Genomic DNA, 18,890 nt, shown 5'->3' with positions numbered 1-18,890 from the left:
CTACTTGAATGCTTTATTTGCATTTTGGGAAAAAACTGTATTATTGTGGAACCTCATTAATTTTGGTTCTAGTGAGACTGGAAAGTTATTCAAGCAAAATCTAAATGAAGCTAAACAGAGCTTCTCTGCTCAATGACCCATACTGTTAATTGTGGTGATCTAGACGTACTCATGGGTCCCTCAACAACCACCGCCAATTCCACGTGGCGGGAAGGAATAGATTATGGAAGTACTTTCACCTTTAGTTAGCCTGACCCCGCTTGTTGTATACTGACAGTCATAGCATCTACCTATGTGCCCAGGCAGCTTAGGGCACACTCTTGCAGGTAGTTAATGGTGGGTGCAGAGGAAAGGCTAAGCCAGCCTAAATGGCTGGTCACTTTCCATGTGTCAAATGTTAGAGGTCACATTGTACAGTCGATCCCAGATATATCAAACACGGATATATAGAATATTTGGCTATATCGAGCAGTTGAGAAATCCCCTTGAATTTCCCATGCAAAAGTACAGGACCAGTGGGCCCGTATGTTGAATTCCTGCCAAGCGAGACATCCGATATATCGAACGCTGCGTCAGGCCAAAGCCCAGAAAGTGCATTTCTTTTAGCAAATATTGATCAATTTTTGGCCGCGTTCTAACAAGTTCCGATCCCTTTTCGCGCGCAGGTTACAAAAAAGCGGTGCAATTCCATCACGCTGGTCTGGTTCGTTGCGCCGCGCTTGCGAGTGCACCGGTATGCTTGATGCGCGATCTGCAGGTCTTAATGCATGGGCACAGTGTTTTTCGAGAAGACCGATTGCTGAGGACACCAAAATGACAATGCGAAGTGACTGTGCAATCCCATTGCAATGTTCGCATTCCCTACCTTGTTTGTTAGCGCACAGTAGCACGCAATGAGTTAGCAAGCCTGAAAAGCATGGCCTTCGAGGTGTGCAACCTCGTGACGTATTTCAGTGTTTTCAGTTTTAAAATGCATGTCTCGGAGGCTACGCTTTTTCTAGCTTTTCGCATCGGAGCAGCTGAAAGTAGCGGCTGCCAACTACAAAGCCATGAGTAACATTGATATTGCCTACATGTCGACGGTGAGAACTCGGATATTCCTTCCTCCATAGAGCTTGGTGTTGTCTTTTGTTGTGCCTTGCGTACTGCTCGCCTCATTCCTGATATATCCTCATTCAGGAGTTAAACAATGTTGACCTGCATGTGGCAGTTAAAATCATCGTTGGCGCTAATAGTGACGTCAAGTAAAGCACCGTTGTAAACTTTCCTTGCGGGCCAGGTGACGACTTCGGGTTTATCATGACGGCTGACAGTGGCATGCAGTGCCTCAGTGAATTTTGCGACTTAGCGCTTCCGGGCACCAGCTTGGACAGTGAGCTACTTCATCGGTGCAGATGACGACGTAGCTGTTTCTGACTGCATTTTCGCTACTGCCGCTAACAAACATTTTGCCGCACTACAAAGCTTGCATAGGCGTTCTGTGTCAATCAACATTGGTGTGGCCGAAGGAGTAGACTTGGCATATCTGAAAAGACTGGAAGTTGACGGCATGCAAGAAGCAAGACAAGTTTACGGACTATTATCATGCGAAATAAAGTGTGGTAACTAGCAATTCACACCTTGTTCTTCATTATACTGTAAGCGAATAGTTATGTTAGCATTTGTAACGATTTCAGAGTCCTGAAATACTTTAATTTAGACCTTAAATGCACATCTTTTATACTTCGAATTATCGATAAATTGAACTGTTTCGCGATCCCCTTCGAGTTCGATATATCCCGGATTGACTGTATTGAGGTTTCAGAAATTTGCTTGCTGTGCATGTTTCAGAACGGAAAGCAATTCAATGCAACTTTTTTTTTCCTAAAAAAGAAAAAAAAGTGCGACTCATTGTTTTCAGTGACAGATTAAAGACGAGTTTGTCTTAACCTTGGGCACTGGGTAGTTTTGGAACTTGATTTCACGGGAACTTTTACCAATTCTTATGCCTAGAACTTTGCAACACCATCTGTGCTGTTCAAGTTATGTATTCATTTAAATTGAAAGATTTAACATTCTTAAGATTTTTCTGTAAGTGCACAACATGCTATCATGTCTTCGAGACTCGCCTGTACTCGCTGTGTTGGCAGGCTTTTCTCTGCTGCTTGTGTAAGCCAAATTTAAAATCGCACAAATTATTGCAAGATGCTTGTGCCTAGTTGTATGAAAATGCCAGCTCCTGTAATGCAGACCACGCCTAAAGCAAAGCATTGGAATGCTATGCCGCATTCAATTAAGGTGCGTAGTCCGTACTATAGCTGTGAATCTCTAATGCAAAAGGTAACAAAGCAACTAGTCTTTGCAGTTGTTTCAGGCATTGCCGACGCATCATTAAAAACAAAAGTAAGAAAACTCCCAACCAGGATTCATTCTCCTCCCAAGAAACAAAATGCAGGTGTTCAAACCCCAGCGATTTCGTTTAGAGCCTTCTAGTTTACATGAAAGAAGCCCCATTGCTTGTGAACAGAAATTATCATCATTATGAACCGTGTGGGCTCTCTTTGTGCTCTGAATTCTGTGCTTTCTCCTAGACCACGTGCAATGACTTGTCTGGCATGGGATACAATAACTTAAATGGCCGGGATTATGAGTATAAAGAGGGAGTAGTCATTGGAAAAGGGAAAAAAGATGAATGGAGAGGAGGAAAAGAAATAAAAAAAAAAACAAAATAAAATATCTTGGCAGGGTGGGATTCGAACCAGGGTACTGGCGGGCATCATAAATGCTCAGCTATGTAGGCACGCTAGCAGAACGAGCTATATCATTGCATTGCTATGGGGGAGAGAACGAGAAAAAGATAGAAAGAAATGCAAAAGAAAAGACGGAAAGACAGGAAGAGGGAAAGACTGCAAGAAAAAGAAAAAAAATCACAGCACAGCGCTCGTCACAGCGCTCGTCTCCGTCTGGTCGTCATTCTGTTCTTGCGCTATAAGTGTCGTCATGTGTTTCTTTATCTGAGTTTTCAATGGCGGAAACAGATGAAAGTCTGGAGGAGCCATGCCAGAAGGTAGGGCAGCTGTGGAGCTCTAGGCAGCTTTGAATTGACAAGGAAGCAGATCAAGACGAAGGAAATGTGGACTGGCGCTTTGCCATTGGTAACAGTTGTTCGCAACCGTCCAGCACAGGCTTCATCGCTGACCTCTTCACAACTTTCTGAAAAGGTCTTATGCAGCTGGTACTCTTGATGTTAGGACTAACAATTATCAAAGGTCTGTATCTTAGGAAAGTTTGCACTTTAGACTTGTCGAGTTCTGCAAGAAAATTTGATGGTAATCTTGTGTTTCAACGATTGCTGCATCGCTGCATTGTGGCTTGCACGGCAAATGAAAACAAGTTTCTTGCAAAAGTCTCTCATTACAGATGGTAGCGTACAACAGCACAGCTGTACGTGCAAAAAATGACTTCCCCTCCACTAATATCAAGCAGTCCTAGCCCGTTGCGAAGTATAAATGCTTTGCAATTTAATCATTGACATTACTTTTTGTATAGAGCCCGTACATACATTGTAGTGTGTTTAGTACACCACAGCCTGTATTCCGAGATTTGCTACTTTACTTTACTCTGAACAGTGAACAGGCATTATAAAATGTTATTGGGTTGTTTCTCGCTGCATGAATGGGACAGACACTGCAGCTGCATTTTTAGCGCACCTGACTTGAGTGCCAGAAATGTTAACAGTGTTTTTGCTACTGGAACATGTTATGCGAAAAAATGTGTACAGGTGACTTCCATCTTGGCAGACTTTCTTTAAAATTTTGGGTAAATTTGTTAACCACAGAGGCCCCATGGGTCCTTGTAATACAGTCAAATCCCGCTACAATGAAATTGACGGGACATGCGAAAAAGTTCGTTGTAACAAATTTTCATTTATAGACCACAGAATTTGGTAAGATCTGATGATTATGACTTGTCCTTTGATAGCGATGTTGCGCAAAGGGCAGTTTCATTTTCTATCTGTGGGGGCTGCGCTGGCCATGCGTGTGCCTGCACAATAGCGTCATTGCTATCTTTGTTCGCATTGATTAGGTTTTTTCTGCAACGTTGCGGCCAGCAGTATCGCGACGGGTCGGCGCACGTCGAATACGCGCCTGCTTTCGCGGTCGCCCGTAATCGCCACGACTGCATTTGTGTTCGTAGGAGTTGCAGCACAATGTAGTTATGCTTGGACTAGGTGCACGTTGGCTGCACGTGCACTTTCATAAAAACACGGATGTCACTCACGATCGCTGGGTTAGTGAGGACGAGTGGTAGATTTGTTTTGAATGCGACATCAAAAACCTTGAAGAACAATTCTGCCGAAATCTGCATGCGCGTCAAACCCAACGGCAGCATCATGGTGGTTGGGCTACCTGTTGCTGAGCATCTCAATGTCGAAAACTTACTGGGATGCGCATGTGGGGGTAGAAAACTTATCTCCGATGAAGACACAGGTGTTGCGATGCCGCAGCGTGCTCTGGATGCCACGAACCAACGAGAAATTGCCGATTTGGTAGCGGAATTTCGTGACAATTTTAGGCAAGTTCCTTATCCTTGGGTGGTAGTACTCGAGAAAACTTTGTTGTAGTCGAAGTATCCAGAAAAAGTATTCATTGCGATGAGACATTCTTCACATTGTTCACAATGGGCGACCGACGGAGAATCGAAAATTATTCGTTATGGCAGAAAATTCGTTGTAGTGGATTTCGTTATAGCAGGATTCGACTGTGCATGGAAACTTTATTAAAATTCAGGATGTCTTATCAGCTTGTTTCATTAAATAGAAAAAAAGTATACATGGTTATCAATGTAATTAAAGTTAAGAAATAAAAATTAAAAAATTTGATTTATTTGCTTCATTGAAGTTTAACTGTATTGATTTATTAAAAGATGAAGCTACAAACAGTTTTTTATGGTTTTTTAGTAGAATTAGGCTAATAAGTACAAGTAACCTCCACAGGGTGGTGGCTCTTGTCTTCAAGAAACAAAATGAAGAATGTGGCACAGCATAATCAACTGGTACTAACAGCACTTGTTTTTTGTATAGCACATTCTTTAGGCTTATATTCAGCTAAGTTTAATGCAGCACGCTTGTATTAGGGCCACCAGCATATAGTTTCTGTAATAAATTTCACATATAATGCATTCTCATCTCTCTTTATCCTTTTTTTTTTTCCAGAAGGGGAAGGAGGTGCTGGAGAAGTTGCAGAGGCAGTTGATGGTAGGTTGAAGACAGAATTGTTGACAACAAAAAAATCAGGACAGTTTTTAAGCATAGCCATGGCCTAGCACACAGAGCTCAGCCATTGCCTTATTCCAATTTAAAGCACGATACTGCAGGCCAACTTGATGAAGTGCTTCTGGGCTAAAGCAAAATTATACAGTAGACTCTCAATAAATGGAAATTCCCTGAACAGACTAGCTGGTTAAATGGAATGTGGCATCCAAATGTGGCCTCAAATATGATTGAGTAATGTGATTGGATTCGTACTTAAATTGTGCACTCACATTTATCTCTTGGTATACAGAACTCCTGTTTAAGCAGGCTTATACACCTGGTCCTTTCAGGTTCCATTCAACGAAAATCAGCTGTACACTCAAACCTCGATACAACGAATCTGGATATAATGAATTATCGATTATAATGAAGTAAATGAGGAATAGTCTTGCAATAAATATAGTGTTGGGAATGTACCTTTATAACAAAGTTTCGGATATAACGAACTTATTTTCGTGTATGATGCAACTTTGTTATAATGAGGTATGAGCGTTCTTCCTTAATGTGACTGTCATGGGCTAGATTGAATCCTTGGTTTTCGGGTCAGTAGCTGAGTAGCGTAACCACTGTACCACTGTAGTGGCTTAATGTATAGGTTAAACCACGGCTGGTGTAGAGGCGCGCGCTCGCTTCCTCCTTTTACAGCCTAAGCAGCCGCCGCGAGCACAATGAAGCTGTTTCTATACAGTGACAACGACGCTCTCCGCGTGAGGGTGTTGCGAGCCAGCTCGTCAAAGCGCATTTTTCGGCATTCTCATTGCATTCCAAATCATCTGTCTTCGGCCACTTCCTCGTGCTAATCACTTCTTCTGCTTATAGCAAACGGTGAGAGTAGTAGAGGTGCGTGTGTGGACAGTTTGGCTTTCTCAGCACTCGCGTGTTCGGCAAAAAAATCTGATTTTTTAAGGCTCGAACATTTTATATCTGCTTAATTTGAAAATGCTTGAGGCTTGTATGAGGCCTGTATGCTTGTATGATTTATCATTTAGGTGCACGTTCAAAAACCACAAATGGTTAAAATTCCAGAAGCCTTCCACTACGACGTCCTTTGTAATCATTTCGTGATTTTGGGATGATAAACCACTCAATCATGTGGTTGTCAAACTCTTTCCCGGAACCATCGTATGTTCGGTTGTCCTAACGATGACATTACCAGCCACATTATATTGGCTGAACACATCGGTGCTGCATACGTGTGTATAGGTCTTTAGCGGCAGGGCCGGAAAGCTGCTTATGTTTTTCGTAAAGAGCTTTTTTTTTGTCAGCGCCCGTCATATTGTGATGATATCACCGAGGAGTAGAGAGGCTTTAATCTATTGGTCAATTTTGTGGCCCCGCCGCGGTGGTCTAGTGGCTAAGGTACTCGGCTGCTGACCCGCAGGTCGCGGGATTGAATCCCGGCTGCGGCGGCTGCATTTCCGATGGAGGCGGAAATGTTGTAGGCCCGTGTGCTCAGATTTGGGTGCACCTTAAAGAACCCCAGGTGGTCGAAATTTCCGGAGCCCTCTACAATGGCGTTTCTCATAATCATATAGTGGTTTTGGAACCCCGCAAATCAATCAATCATCAATCAATTTTGCATTGCCTACTCATGAAGCCTGGGATCGCTGATTGGTTGTGTCATTCATGCAATAGCTTCCTGCCATGTGCATCGCACTTTAATATACATGTCACAGGGAGTTTTTCAGGCATGTTTTTGGCGTTCTTGCCTGCCTGCTTTTACAAAGTGACTTTCATGTGTGCTTAGTGTTCTGGTGCAGCGCTCGCACAGCGCGCGCATGCATAGTGTACGGTTGTGTGCCGTTTTGCAAGTCGCAGGCTGAGAAGACTGCCGTTATGTCATTTAACCAATTCCCTGCTAATGAGCAACTATGCCTGAAGTGGCAGAAAAACGTTTCCATGGAAAATCGCGCGATTAATGACAAGTCTCTCTCCACCATCGTTTGCAGCAAGCATTTTCTTGTGAGTGACTATGTCAATGGACACAAAATTAAAAACTCCCGATGCAGTGCTAACAGTATTTCAAAGATACTGGCCGTACCTTGTGCTCCTGCAATGAAACAGATCATGTCTTGGGACATGATGTGTTATCTATGTGCGTGTGGAACCACTGTTTGCTGTCAGTGTGTGCGCCTAAATAGATGCTTAATAAGTGTACTAGTAAGCCTTCAGAGCAATTTTATGCGTTACTGCGCAGATCTGAGCCCTTGAGGGTAGTAAAAAGGCACATATACAAATTTCCAAGCTACTAGTTCTTTTTGTATCATTTCTTGGTACTTAGGAACACGAAGTACAATTAAATGTGGACTGTATGTGTTCTGCTAACAATATTTGTTTTATCAACCTTTACCGTATGTCTTTAAAGAGACATAAGTAAGATTCACTTTTTTCCTGCTCAGCCCTTGAAGAACTTGAGAGGGTTCGAACTGCTGGTGCTAGCCAGGAGTCAGCTGCCATGTCTGGAAGCAACCAGGGTGGCAAGGAACGAACCGGTGGCCCACGACGACCTTGGGTGCTGCTGAAGGAGGGTGCCCCCCCTGATATTGTCAAGGATGGCATCTCTGAATTGCCCACCGACAACCACTTGGCATATGATCAGCTGGAGAAAATGTCCAGTGTGCTGCCCACAATGTGGTTGGGTTCACAAAATGGAATGTGAGCACATAATGAGTGGTTCCTGACCGAATGCTTTTTATATGCTTGAGATTTGAGCTGCCTGCGTGAATTCATCTTACATTTGTGTCCTGTGGTCACATCATCACAGCCATTGCACTGGTGGACAGGGCGATAATAAGTGCTCAGAATCAAGTTCTTAAAATATCATGAGATCCTGATCCTTCAGGCATACTTTGGAGCACATCCCCATACATTTTGTGACAGTTCTTTCGCATATTTCTAAATATGAGGAATATATTACCATATTTACTCATGTAATGAACGCACTTGCATAATAAATGCACCCCCAACTTCACTTGTCATAATTTTGATTCCCCCCCCCCCCCCCCCCCCCCCGTAATAAACGCACTACCTACATTCATCCGCTGCTGTCCTGGTAACCGCCATCTGGCGCCTTCTTACCCGTTGGATCTCCTCCTTTTTTTATTGTTATGCTGACTACCCCTCAGCCACTTCGGCTCTCTCTCTCCCCCCCTTCGGCCGTTTCCATGTGCCGTATTGTTTTTCTTTCTATCTGTGCATGGCACGTCACCCGTTTTTTATCTGTGCGCCACAGCAGGGTTCACGAATAGTGCGAGTGTAGAGATGTTGCTGCTGATAAGCACACAGCGAGCGAAGGTCATGAAACTGCTCGTGCTAACCGACAGTCGCTTCCTGCAAATACGAAACTCAAAGGCCCAACGGCGCACATGCGATTTTTTAGCGACGACAAGATTTGCTGTCGTGAAGGGTCATTCGTCGCTATCGCATCGCAAGTTTCTGGAAAACCAGGAAAAATTGCTTGTCATCCGGAAAATATCGTGACGATTTTCGCAACATGTTAGCACCTCCAATTCTCACTTAGCTTGTTCTTTGCGCATACAGGAACTTTTCATGTGGAAGCGAGGCGGTAGCCGTATTTTGTCGTTAATCTTGTTATTGACGGTTTGTTTTTAGGCTTTGGGGGTAGCTTGCTGTAATGTTGGTTACTTGCTACAATGTCAATGGCATCATCGCGGTCGCATGCGAGGTTGCCGGGAAGTTGGCAAAGTGCATAGTAGTGCACGCTTCTGGGTGCCCCTCGAGATCACAGAAACTACTGTTGCGGGTAAATGATTGCGAGAAAAGAAAGCCACAAAACGCTTTTATGGCGTGCACGGGCGACGGGACAGCTTGCAGAAAATAGCACCATCAACCATCAAAGATGAGTAAAGTGCAACAAAGAAGCTGTTTCCAAACAGTGTGTGCGTATGTCAATTGCAAAAGGCTAATTGACCTAACTCTTTTTTTTTCTTGCATTACCGCATTTTTTGCTCATCCTGAAAAAGTTTTCATAAAATATGCCCTGCGTAATAAACGCACCCCTAACTTTGCTCTGATTTTTCGAAAAAAAAAAAAAGTGCGATCATTACCCGAGTAAGTATGGTGTCAAGCAAAAATTACGGGAAATAGCATGACACCACTGACCAGCAACTCTATAAGTTTACTGGTTATTGCTGTGTACATCATGCACACACGTAAAAGTAAATAAATAGATGAATAAATATATAAAAAGTACTTGTTTTAGCATCATATTACACATCTATTGTCATTGTACAACATCTCCTTATGAACAACAGCATCCTGACATGAATCTTCATTGTTTAGTGTATCAGATAAGCATAATTATTTTCTGGATCTCTGCCCTTTTGCATTTTTGCACAATTTGGGCTCACTGGACTTCACCACTGGACTAGTATCTGTCGTGTCTATGTTGCTCACAGCATAGAACCTGTGTATAGTATGTACAGTACTATAGTAGTCTGCATGCTCCATTGATGATACAGCACTACTGGCCATTAATCCATCTGTCCACTTGAGTACAAGTGACAGTGGAAGTGAGCAGATGTTAAAAAATGTGGGGTTAATACTAGTTTTTTGTATAGATGGCTTTTGTGGTAGCATACAAGACCCACAAGCTGGTAGCTTATGAATATTTTACAGTTTCTACAGCTGCTAGACCAATGTAGATGTGTGCTGCTTTTGTTTGTATGCTTGTACTAATGTGGAACTTCTTTTTCTTGCAGCATCTACGTGCATTCTTCTGTGGCACAGTGGAGGGTCTGCATAGACTCCGTTAAGCTGGCCGACTCGGTGCTAAGCATTGTGTAAGTGGCAAATCTATGGCTCCTATATGCACATAATGTTAGTTTGTTTCCCTTTTCCTGTTTTCTTCTGAATTGAGCTTGAAAAATTAAAGTGCTGGAAACACCTGGCTAGTCTCACCACAACTCTGGCTCTTTCATTTTTTTGTACACTTGAATACTATATTTAGGGAATTCGAATTGACCTGTTTCATACAGAACAGAGAGAAGTACCATGTGTTATTCACTACATAGCCACACACAAAGGAAAAGGATAGAGTTCACTTTTGTTGCAACAGAATATAGTGGACTCTCATTAAACGGAACCTGAAGGGACTAGTAAAATATGTTCTGTTTAACTGGAGTTCTGTTTACTGAGGGATGAACAGGGGTACAAAATGCAAAAACGAAACTAATCTTGTCAAAAGCACTTGCTCTATTTAAGCAGCAGTTCCGTTTTATAGATTTTTGTTTACCGAGAGTTTACTTGTAGGCTGCTCTTGCCACAGATGCAATGACAGATGACCACCAACATGTTCCTACGAATTCTCATATTTTCGTGGTGCTCATATTTTGGACATATAGTGCATAATGATACAGCTTTTTCCGAGCATGCTTTCTTCAACTGTTCACATTTCCCTTTCAGCCACGTAAAGGGTCGTGTGTTTGCAGCCCTGGCTGACGGCACTGTTGCGATATTTCACAGAAAGCAAGGTAAGCTGTACAGAGCACACTTATAATGCACTTTCCGCTCAGCATCACTTAGTGTTAGCACAGTGTTTTCATTTTTATGCAATTAATAAGCACACAAAGACAGGGTAAATTGGAAATTATTAGGAGCCGCCTTCAATCTGTAGTAGACACAATGTAGGCTTGGTAATGTGGACAGAGCAGCGATCAGGCACGGGCGCATAGACGTGGTACGTAATTGAGAAGGATGAAGGCAGTTGAAAGAACAGCTGGTACAGCGCACGATTGTGTCTTGTCTGTTCCTCTACAGTGGTGCACGCGTCAGACATGAAGCCTTAAGGCAGAAACTGCCGGTGCTCATGCATCTTCGGTCTTGCTGAGCCACCAGTCCAGTAACGCTGCCCTCCCTTCCTAGAGCATGGAAACCGCAAGCCTGGTGCAGCACGAAGCACAGTTCGGCAAGGACGACATGCAAGCCTCCTCGTCACCCTCTGACCTGCTGGCGCTACAAGCAGCGTCTGGGGAAGATGTGAGGCCTCCTCAACGACTTGACGGTGCTCTCATGGCGCTTCTATTTTTTCTGTCGACCACACTTCCCAAATTTATGACATTACTGTGCTGATTGCTTCAACAAATACATATTCCACGGCCGCCGTCAATGGTTCTCCAGGTGGCTCACCTGAAGATGCAGTGAAAATTATCCGGGAAGCTGCACACTTGTCTCAGCAACTTTACAGTTTTTTGCCTTCTCAACTGCCGCTGGGAACACCGGGGCCCCTGTATTTTTCGCGGCCATTGCCCCTGGCCCTTCGGGCACCTCCGGCTCTTGGCTTGACAAATCCATGACTTCGTGATGGCGGCATCCTTGTTTGCCCAGAAGCTAGACCATTCGCTGCGAGAATTTCCGTATATCGCAGACCACCTTATCATGAGCATCGTTATCATAAGGGGTTGAATTGGCAATACTGAAATTCTGAGAATTCCAGGTCGACGTTTTCCCATTAATCTAGACTATTAATTCTGTTGGCACTCTCCATGCTTGGCTGCAGAATCACAAATGGTTGGTGGCCATCGACCATCTTCGTGATGCTGCCAAGGCATGCCGTGCCTGCAAAGGAGTCAGGCAGTGGTTCTGGCCTGAATAGTGTGCCAAGTTGATCAGGCTTTCCCTCCTCTTTCTCATGCCTACGATTCCCTCCCTGCCAACTGAGTCTCTACTGAGGATGGGAGATGTGAAACACACAAGTTCTGCAACGCAGCTCGGGACGTTCACTAACCTGCCCTCCCTGCGAAATCGAGCTTGCATGGCATAGCCTCTCTATAGTGCAGCTGTGCCATGCGCTAACCAGCCCACTTTGGCAGACAGAGCTTTTCAAGGGCAACACCTCGATTGCTCATGTTTCTCAGAGTTTCTGCCATGCATCATCGTGGACGGGGAAGGCCATGTGGCCGACTCGAATACAGGCCATGAGAAGGACTCCTTGCCACATATTCCCTACTCTGTGACGTCCCCACCAAAACCCTCTTCACCAGAAAAAGAATTCCACCCGCAAGACAGAGAACTTCCGTGGCGGCCTTACAAAAGATTCCGGGTCCAGGTGCTGCACTTGCTGTTGGTCTCAGCCTCTGTGCTGGCATTTGATGCTAAATCACTAAGAGAAACTAGAACCCCTCTTCATTCAGCGCAGTTAGAGGAGCGGACTGCAGATTCGCCTTTGCTAGGACATGCGCAGATGCCAGTTCCTGTAGTCCTTGGCACGCCTTCAGGCAAGGCATCAAAAAAACCTGTGGCTTCGATCGCCGTGCTCGCTGACGAACTGTAGCTGCTTCCGCAGTGTTGAGTGCTGGCTGCAGAGCAGTCGATGGCACAAGATTTTCCACTAAGATGAAGCACGATATCTTGCTGAGCTCTTCTAAAGCCATAAACGATTCATTTTTCTGATGAAGCTCCTAGTATTCCTCCTCCCGTTTTTGACAATAAGGCTGATGTAAATGAATTCCAGAAAAGAAAGCAGAAAAGAAGTATTGAGAATTCATACTGACGCCAACGCCGCTTCGAATGTTATTTCGGCTCCCTTCTCCAAGCATGCTATCTTCGCCATTACCTCTACGACACAACCAAAGCCAACCACCACAAGCATGTTTCACAGCCCCCTCTAGTCAAATCACTGCGTGGCCGAGACTGTCTGGCATGCAAGACCCAAGGCCACCTGCCAGAGACAGCTGAGGGGTTCATATACCACTAGACAACACGGACACTGACAATTGTGCACCTAACCACCTAGCTCGAAAAATGGTACTTTTAGACTCTTGAGACTATTGAGACTTTCCACACGATTTCGCCGCTTGGCTGATTGTAATGTGGACAGAGCAGCGGCGCTTGAGTACGGGTGCAAGGGTTAGAACGTAGACGAGAAGGGCAATAGCAGACAACAGCTGGCCTAGCATGTGGGCATTGTCTCTTGTCTGTTCCTCTATAGCTTATAATGATATGATGGTGATGATGCTACAGCTGCTTGGCAGTTTAATTGAACATATTGGTTTTTAGGACCTTTGATACAAGGTGCAGTAGTGAATGTATAGAAGTGTGTTATATTGCCTGACTGATCATTTGTGAAATCATTTTCAATTAAAAGCCAGATATAAATGACCTAGGTCCATTATTTTGATTGTGTGTGGATGTACTTATATTGTTTTCATATAAAAGTTAGCTTGTGTGCTTCACTTCTGCTTAAATATAGCTGGAAGAATGCTAATTAGGTGCTGGGCTGTGTTTTTCAAGCCAACCAGTGGCTTTGCAAACCCCATGTATGCAGTTCATGCCGTTAAAAAACAAAAACAAAAAATGGTCATGCCATACCTACTGAAATTGTACATGTTGCCAAATTATGTGCTCTGCACAGATGGCCAGTGGGACCTGAGGAACTACCACATACTTGACCTCGGGAAGCCACACCACTCAATTCGGTGTATGACAGTTGCCCACACAAAGGTTTGGTGCGGCTACAGGAACCGGATACATGTGGTCCACCCCAAGACTCTCACTGTGGAGGTTAGATTGAACATGGATCTATTATTTCAGATGTGTTTGAGTGTTCACGCAATGAATGGAATTTTCTTTGTCATTCTGTTGGAGAGGCATTATTTTGTGTCTTCTCATTAGGCTTGTGCGAATAGTATATTTCAGGTTCCAAGGAAATAGCGATTTGGTCGAACAATTGCGGCTCGAATTTGAATAGTACATACAGGGAGTTTTTTTTTAAGCAATACAGATTTTTTTTCTTAAAAAACTATAATAGACAGGCACTTATTGTCTTTGCAGCCGATTTCAAGGCCAAGGTGGAAAGATTTTGCCACTTTGTATTTAGATCACTCAGAAATGACCAATTAACAAAAATGAATTCAATTTTTTGTTATCAGTTTTAGGGTGGTTGTTTCAATGGCAAAGTTTTTCTACATCATAAATTATGGCCAGCCTAGTTTTAAAAAATTGAAAATATCACGGGTGGTTTCAGAGATCTATAGCCAAATTTCCAGACTGCTGTGTCTCTGCAATCGAAACTAACCCACCGAGTGGGCCAGAAGGGTGGTCCCTGTGATGATGTGCGATGTTTGTCCGATTTTTTGTCATTTTAACTTCTGAAAAGTGAAAGACTCAAATATTAAGGCGAAAGCTTTTATTGTCTGATACTCGCGATAGCTGTTGTTCGGTCCCCTGGCTTGGTGCCAGCCATGGTGTCTCTTCTTGACACGGGAGGACAAAATGAACTTTATAAAGACTGGAACGCGGAGGGCGTCTACACGATGTGCAAAGTGTAAAAATATCAATGCTTGCGAAATTAAGCCAGATTAGTCTCGTGCCCCGCTATGCTTACGTAAAGGGAAGTTTGCCCGCCATGCAGCAAAAGGACCACTCTTTTGGCGCACTCGGTGCATTTAGTTTTGGTGTCTTTGACACTGCAGTCTGGAAATTCTACGATAGATACCTGAAACCACGTGCGATACTTTCAATTTTTAAGGGGGGACGTGGCAATGAGAATTGTAAACTTGGTGAAAATATTCAGTCTTTCAATTAATTTTTTTCTATAATTCTGAGACCGTGTTTTACACCATAGTGTGATTTTACATTACAAAGTAGTAAAAGTTAAAAATAAGCATTTTACTGGTGGGCTGTCGTCAAAAGCTATGCGAAAATTGGGCATAGCAAAATGTAACTTTTCAGCTTTCCCCTTGGCAAAGTGCCACTATATTGGCATCATCATAAAGAGGACAGATTGGAGCTCAAGATAGCCACAAAGATGCATTTCTCTAATGAAAAATAAAGGCAGCTTTCTTTCGAGGTCCGTTGTATCAGCCTCTAGCTCCAATTTGTTTGAGCTCAATTTTCTCTGGTTTCATTTTTTGAGCAGTTGCTGTCAGTCATCCCTGTGCTATTTCACAACAAATTAAGCTATAGCCATTCCCTTTCCTGCACTTGGATTCTGAGACATTAGTGAGCGCCGTAAAGCTGTCCACATTTACGTGCGCGGCCGAGAGAGCCGTCCTTCTCACACAGCCAGCGGAGAAGATTGAGGAAGCGCTGACCGGATCACATGACCGAGAAGCGGCGCCGTGGTGCTAAGCGATTTCACTCTCAAGACGGCAACGACTGGTAGTGGTTAGAAGAGGTGCCTTTTCCTCTTCTTTTTCCTTTCCGCATTGAAGGCTAGCTTAGTGTATGGTGACACTTAGCCACACTACATTGTATAGGGAACCTTCAGTGGCAACAAATCGTAAATACTACATTGCATTTTATTTTTTCAGCACTCTTTTGATGCCCATCCACGCAAGGAGAGCCAGATTAGGCAAATGGCCTGGGTTGGAGATGGAGTTTGGGTTACAATACGACTGGACAGTACCCTGCGGCTTTACAATGTCCACACTTACCAGCACTTGCAGGACATCGACATTGAGCCTTACGTTTCCAAGATGCTAGGTATGCTCTTCAGCTCAAGTTCTCATTTTGGGGAAGAAAAAAAAAGGGGGAAGAACTCAACAGTAGCTGTGTAAAGCTTAAGAAACAGCGGTAGTGGTTGGTTTTAGGGGCCTTCTTGGCTGATGCTAGGTCTTTCCATGGCATAGACAAAGTAGAGTCGAACCACAGCTTGTCACAGACCATGCAAGAATATGTTAACTCTAGTGCCAGAACTAGTTTGCAAAGCTGGCTGTGGCAACACCAGTAAAAGCACGGCCCTTTCATACCTCATACTCGGATAGTGCAGTGGGCTAACGCAGTGCGGCGGCTCAGTGGACTGGACTGTTTCGATCAGTGGGCGCAGCTGATAAGTAGCGATGTGCTATAATGTGCAATATGCAACGGCGCGATAAGCAATGACGCAGAGCGTTTTTTTGCGCATGCCCGACGTTTTGGCTCAAGCTTTAAGAGCTTCGCTCTTGAAAGTTTCTTCTGCAAGGCGTATGATGTCTCGCCTTGCTGTGACACCTAAAAGTAAAAGGCCAAGCAGCCAGTGCAAGCCTGTTTGCATTCCTACCGTGATGCAGCTGTATAACTGCCATTCAATGCGTTGTTGTTTATGCCACAGGCCGTACTGCAGTTCTAGTGTGCCTCACTGCTGGTGCTATCTCACTTGAACGTGCAGTGTATTAGTTGGCAATTAGCAGCTTGGGTATTGACAAAGGGTGAGCACTAGTGTAGCAATTGGACAAGTGCAGTGCCACTTAGACAAAGACAGAAGACACAGACGGACACAGACGAATGCTTGTCTGTGCCTTATTAAGTTGTGCTGCATTTGTCTCAGTATGTACATCATGTCGAAGTCAAGGTACTACAGTGCAGTCTAGATATAATGATATCCGAGTGTTAAGGAAATTTTATCATTGTAACCGATAATTATTATAAATGGTTTGGAAAAAAAAGAAAAGGAAATGAAAGAGGTATAATACATTTTATTTGCATTCAAGTAAAGTACTACAACTATGTACTACTTGTTTGCAGAAAAGCCATAGTCTGTCAGCCTTGATCGCTTCCTGCGAAGCTGGCGCACATCTTTCTCAAGAGCATTTGGTGCTCCGCACAGCTGAGCGAGAGGTTCTTGGGAAAACAAACTCTCGGAGGGACTGTATCATCCATTGGGCCTCCTGTCAATAAATATTCTGGGTAGGGTGTTCAACCACACTGTCGAAGTTGTCGCTCTCACCGCTGTCCGAAACTCGCATAGATAATTTAATCACCTCATCACTGAGGCACTCGGACGCTTCCACAACATATTCTGGATAAAGAAAGTTGTCCAGACCTGACGCATCATCATTAAGTGCTGACCACAACTACAGCATTCGTTTATCGTCAAACGCTTTGCAGGCCTCTCCTGGCATCACTTCGGAAGTTTGGGAGGAAAGCACCTCCTCCTGTCGCTGTTTGTAAGCGGCGCAGCCAACACAATTTCGGGGGTGTGGACGGGGTGTGAGACATTGCGACGCATGCCGTCGGCACAGAGAGCCATTTGTGGTGTGCACTGTAGCTGGATTCTATCACTATATTTGATATTGCAGCACTGGAGCATCGTAATAAGCAGTTTTTTTAGTTTAAAGCATACAAAAGTGGACTGTGTCATAGTTATTCATCGTTATATCCAATATGTTGTGATAAATGATATTATTAGTGGATCCGGCAGTATTGGTGCAATATTTAGCTGTCTTGCTGTGTCAGCGGCAACGTCTTCCTTTGCATTTGTGTAGGAGTGAATATTCCTCTACAGTTGCATGTTCGCTTTTGCGTGCCTCATTGACTGCTTCTTTACCATCACTTCTGGGTATTAATCAAAAGAAGAAGTTTAAAAAAATATGTGAGAGTTCTTTAATGCTTATGCACAGCAAAGTGATCTTTTTCATTTAAAAAATCCTTAAACATTAACAATAGTAATCTGAACTTAAATCAGACACTTCTATGCATTTACAAGTATATAGATAAAGATGGCTGTCTGAAATCTCGTCGCTTTGATTATGGCTTGTCACATTAGTTTTAAACGTGGCATGAAGCTTTTGGCAGCACAGATGATGATGATGTGTGCGTAGCATTGCACTTATGATGTCCTTAACAAAAGCTTACAGACTGATAAAACATTTGCGTCTTTTATTGCTATTTCCTGTTCAGGCACAGGCAAACTTGGATTCTCGTTTGTGCGCATCACGGCCCTGTTGATCTCATGTAATAGGCTCTGGATGGGCACTGGCAACGGCGTCATCATTTCTGTTCCATTGTCGGAAGGTGAGGTGCATATTTCTGTGCTTCGTAAAAATTAGCCTTGGGAGTGCAGTCAATTTTTGGTATATTAATGTTGCAGCTTACAAAAAGGAATCTCGAAAGTAGGAGGGCTCAACTATCCATGTTAATGAAAACGAGCAGGCAATCAAGTGATAACATTGTGTAAAATAAAAAAAATGAGCCCTCGACGTTCTCTTCATTCATTCACTAAGCATGTTGGGATGATAAGCAAGATCGTCAGTTAGTGAAAATATTTGTGATTTCCAGGGCAGCACAAGTTAATGGCGTTCCAGGTGAAAAAAAAATGGAGCACATCTCCCCATAAAGGGAACCCGGAGTAGTATGCAAAGCAGCCATGGGTCGACTTAAAGTTCTGTGAAGAGGTGTTTTTTATTCATCACTGTAGACATTCATGGTTGTGTTTCCTACATGGTGCGACGAGGCGCTCCTCTTTCTCGTCACATGCTGGCCACGCTGTGGCTGCAAACAGAGGGTAGTAGCAGAGACGCCATCGTTGTTGTCGTCGGTTTTAGAGAGTGTCAGGGCTGGACATTGCTGCGGGCAACTTCTCTTGCCAGGAGAATGCTGAAGCCGAAGTAGAAATGCTTTGCGAGCTGTGTGCAAAATTGACTCGCTGCAAGGCAAACATGTGCAGATGCGCATCACTGATTACTTCAATTAATGATGAATGTCCTGTGATTTGTGAATAAATATAAGTCTTCGGAAACTTCCCTCCCGTGTGTTAGCTCAATGCAGACACGCCACTGAATGGTGAGCCCTCCGTTCATTTAGCTTTCATTAATTCGAACTTTTAATTCGAACAAATTTTTGGGCCCACTCGAGTTCGAATTATCGAGATTCGACAGTG

The 18,890-nt window shown here is 43.8% G+C and overlaps 1 protein-coding gene across 11 annotated transcripts in view; it reads left to right on the top strand.

The window, feature by feature from the left end:
• syd (JNK-interacting protein syd) overlaps window positions 1-18,890 on the top strand; it is an 83,485-nt gene that overhangs the window by 54,549 nt on the left and 10,046 nt on the right. For all 11 annotated transcript variants that reach the window (XM_075882220.1, XM_075882217.1, XM_075882219.1 and 8 more), the window contains 7 exons: window positions 5,195-5,236; window positions 7,693-7,948; window positions 10,015-10,095; window positions 10,718-10,785; window positions 13,665-13,813; window positions 15,565-15,736; window positions 17,912-18,025. In XM_075882220.1, the coding sequence (XP_075738335.1) occupies window positions 5,195-5,236; window positions 7,693-7,948; window positions 10,015-10,095; window positions 10,718-10,785; window positions 13,665-13,813; window positions 15,565-15,736; window positions 17,912-18,025 (882 nt within the window). The remainder of the gene's footprint in view (window positions 1-5,194; window positions 5,237-7,692; window positions 7,949-10,014; window positions 10,096-10,717; window positions 10,786-13,664; window positions 13,814-15,564; window positions 15,737-17,911; window positions 18,026-18,890) is intronic.

This window comes from Rhipicephalus microplus, chromosome 2 (genome assembly GCF_043290135.1).
Source record: "Rhipicephalus microplus isolate Deutch F79 chromosome 2, USDA_Rmic, whole genome shotgun sequence".
Classification (NCBI taxonomy): Eukaryota; Metazoa; Arthropoda; class Arachnida; order Ixodida; family Ixodidae; genus Rhipicephalus; species Rhipicephalus microplus.
The sequence above is the reverse complement of the archived record's forward strand: the minus strand, read 5'-3'. Positions and strand labels throughout refer to the sequence as shown.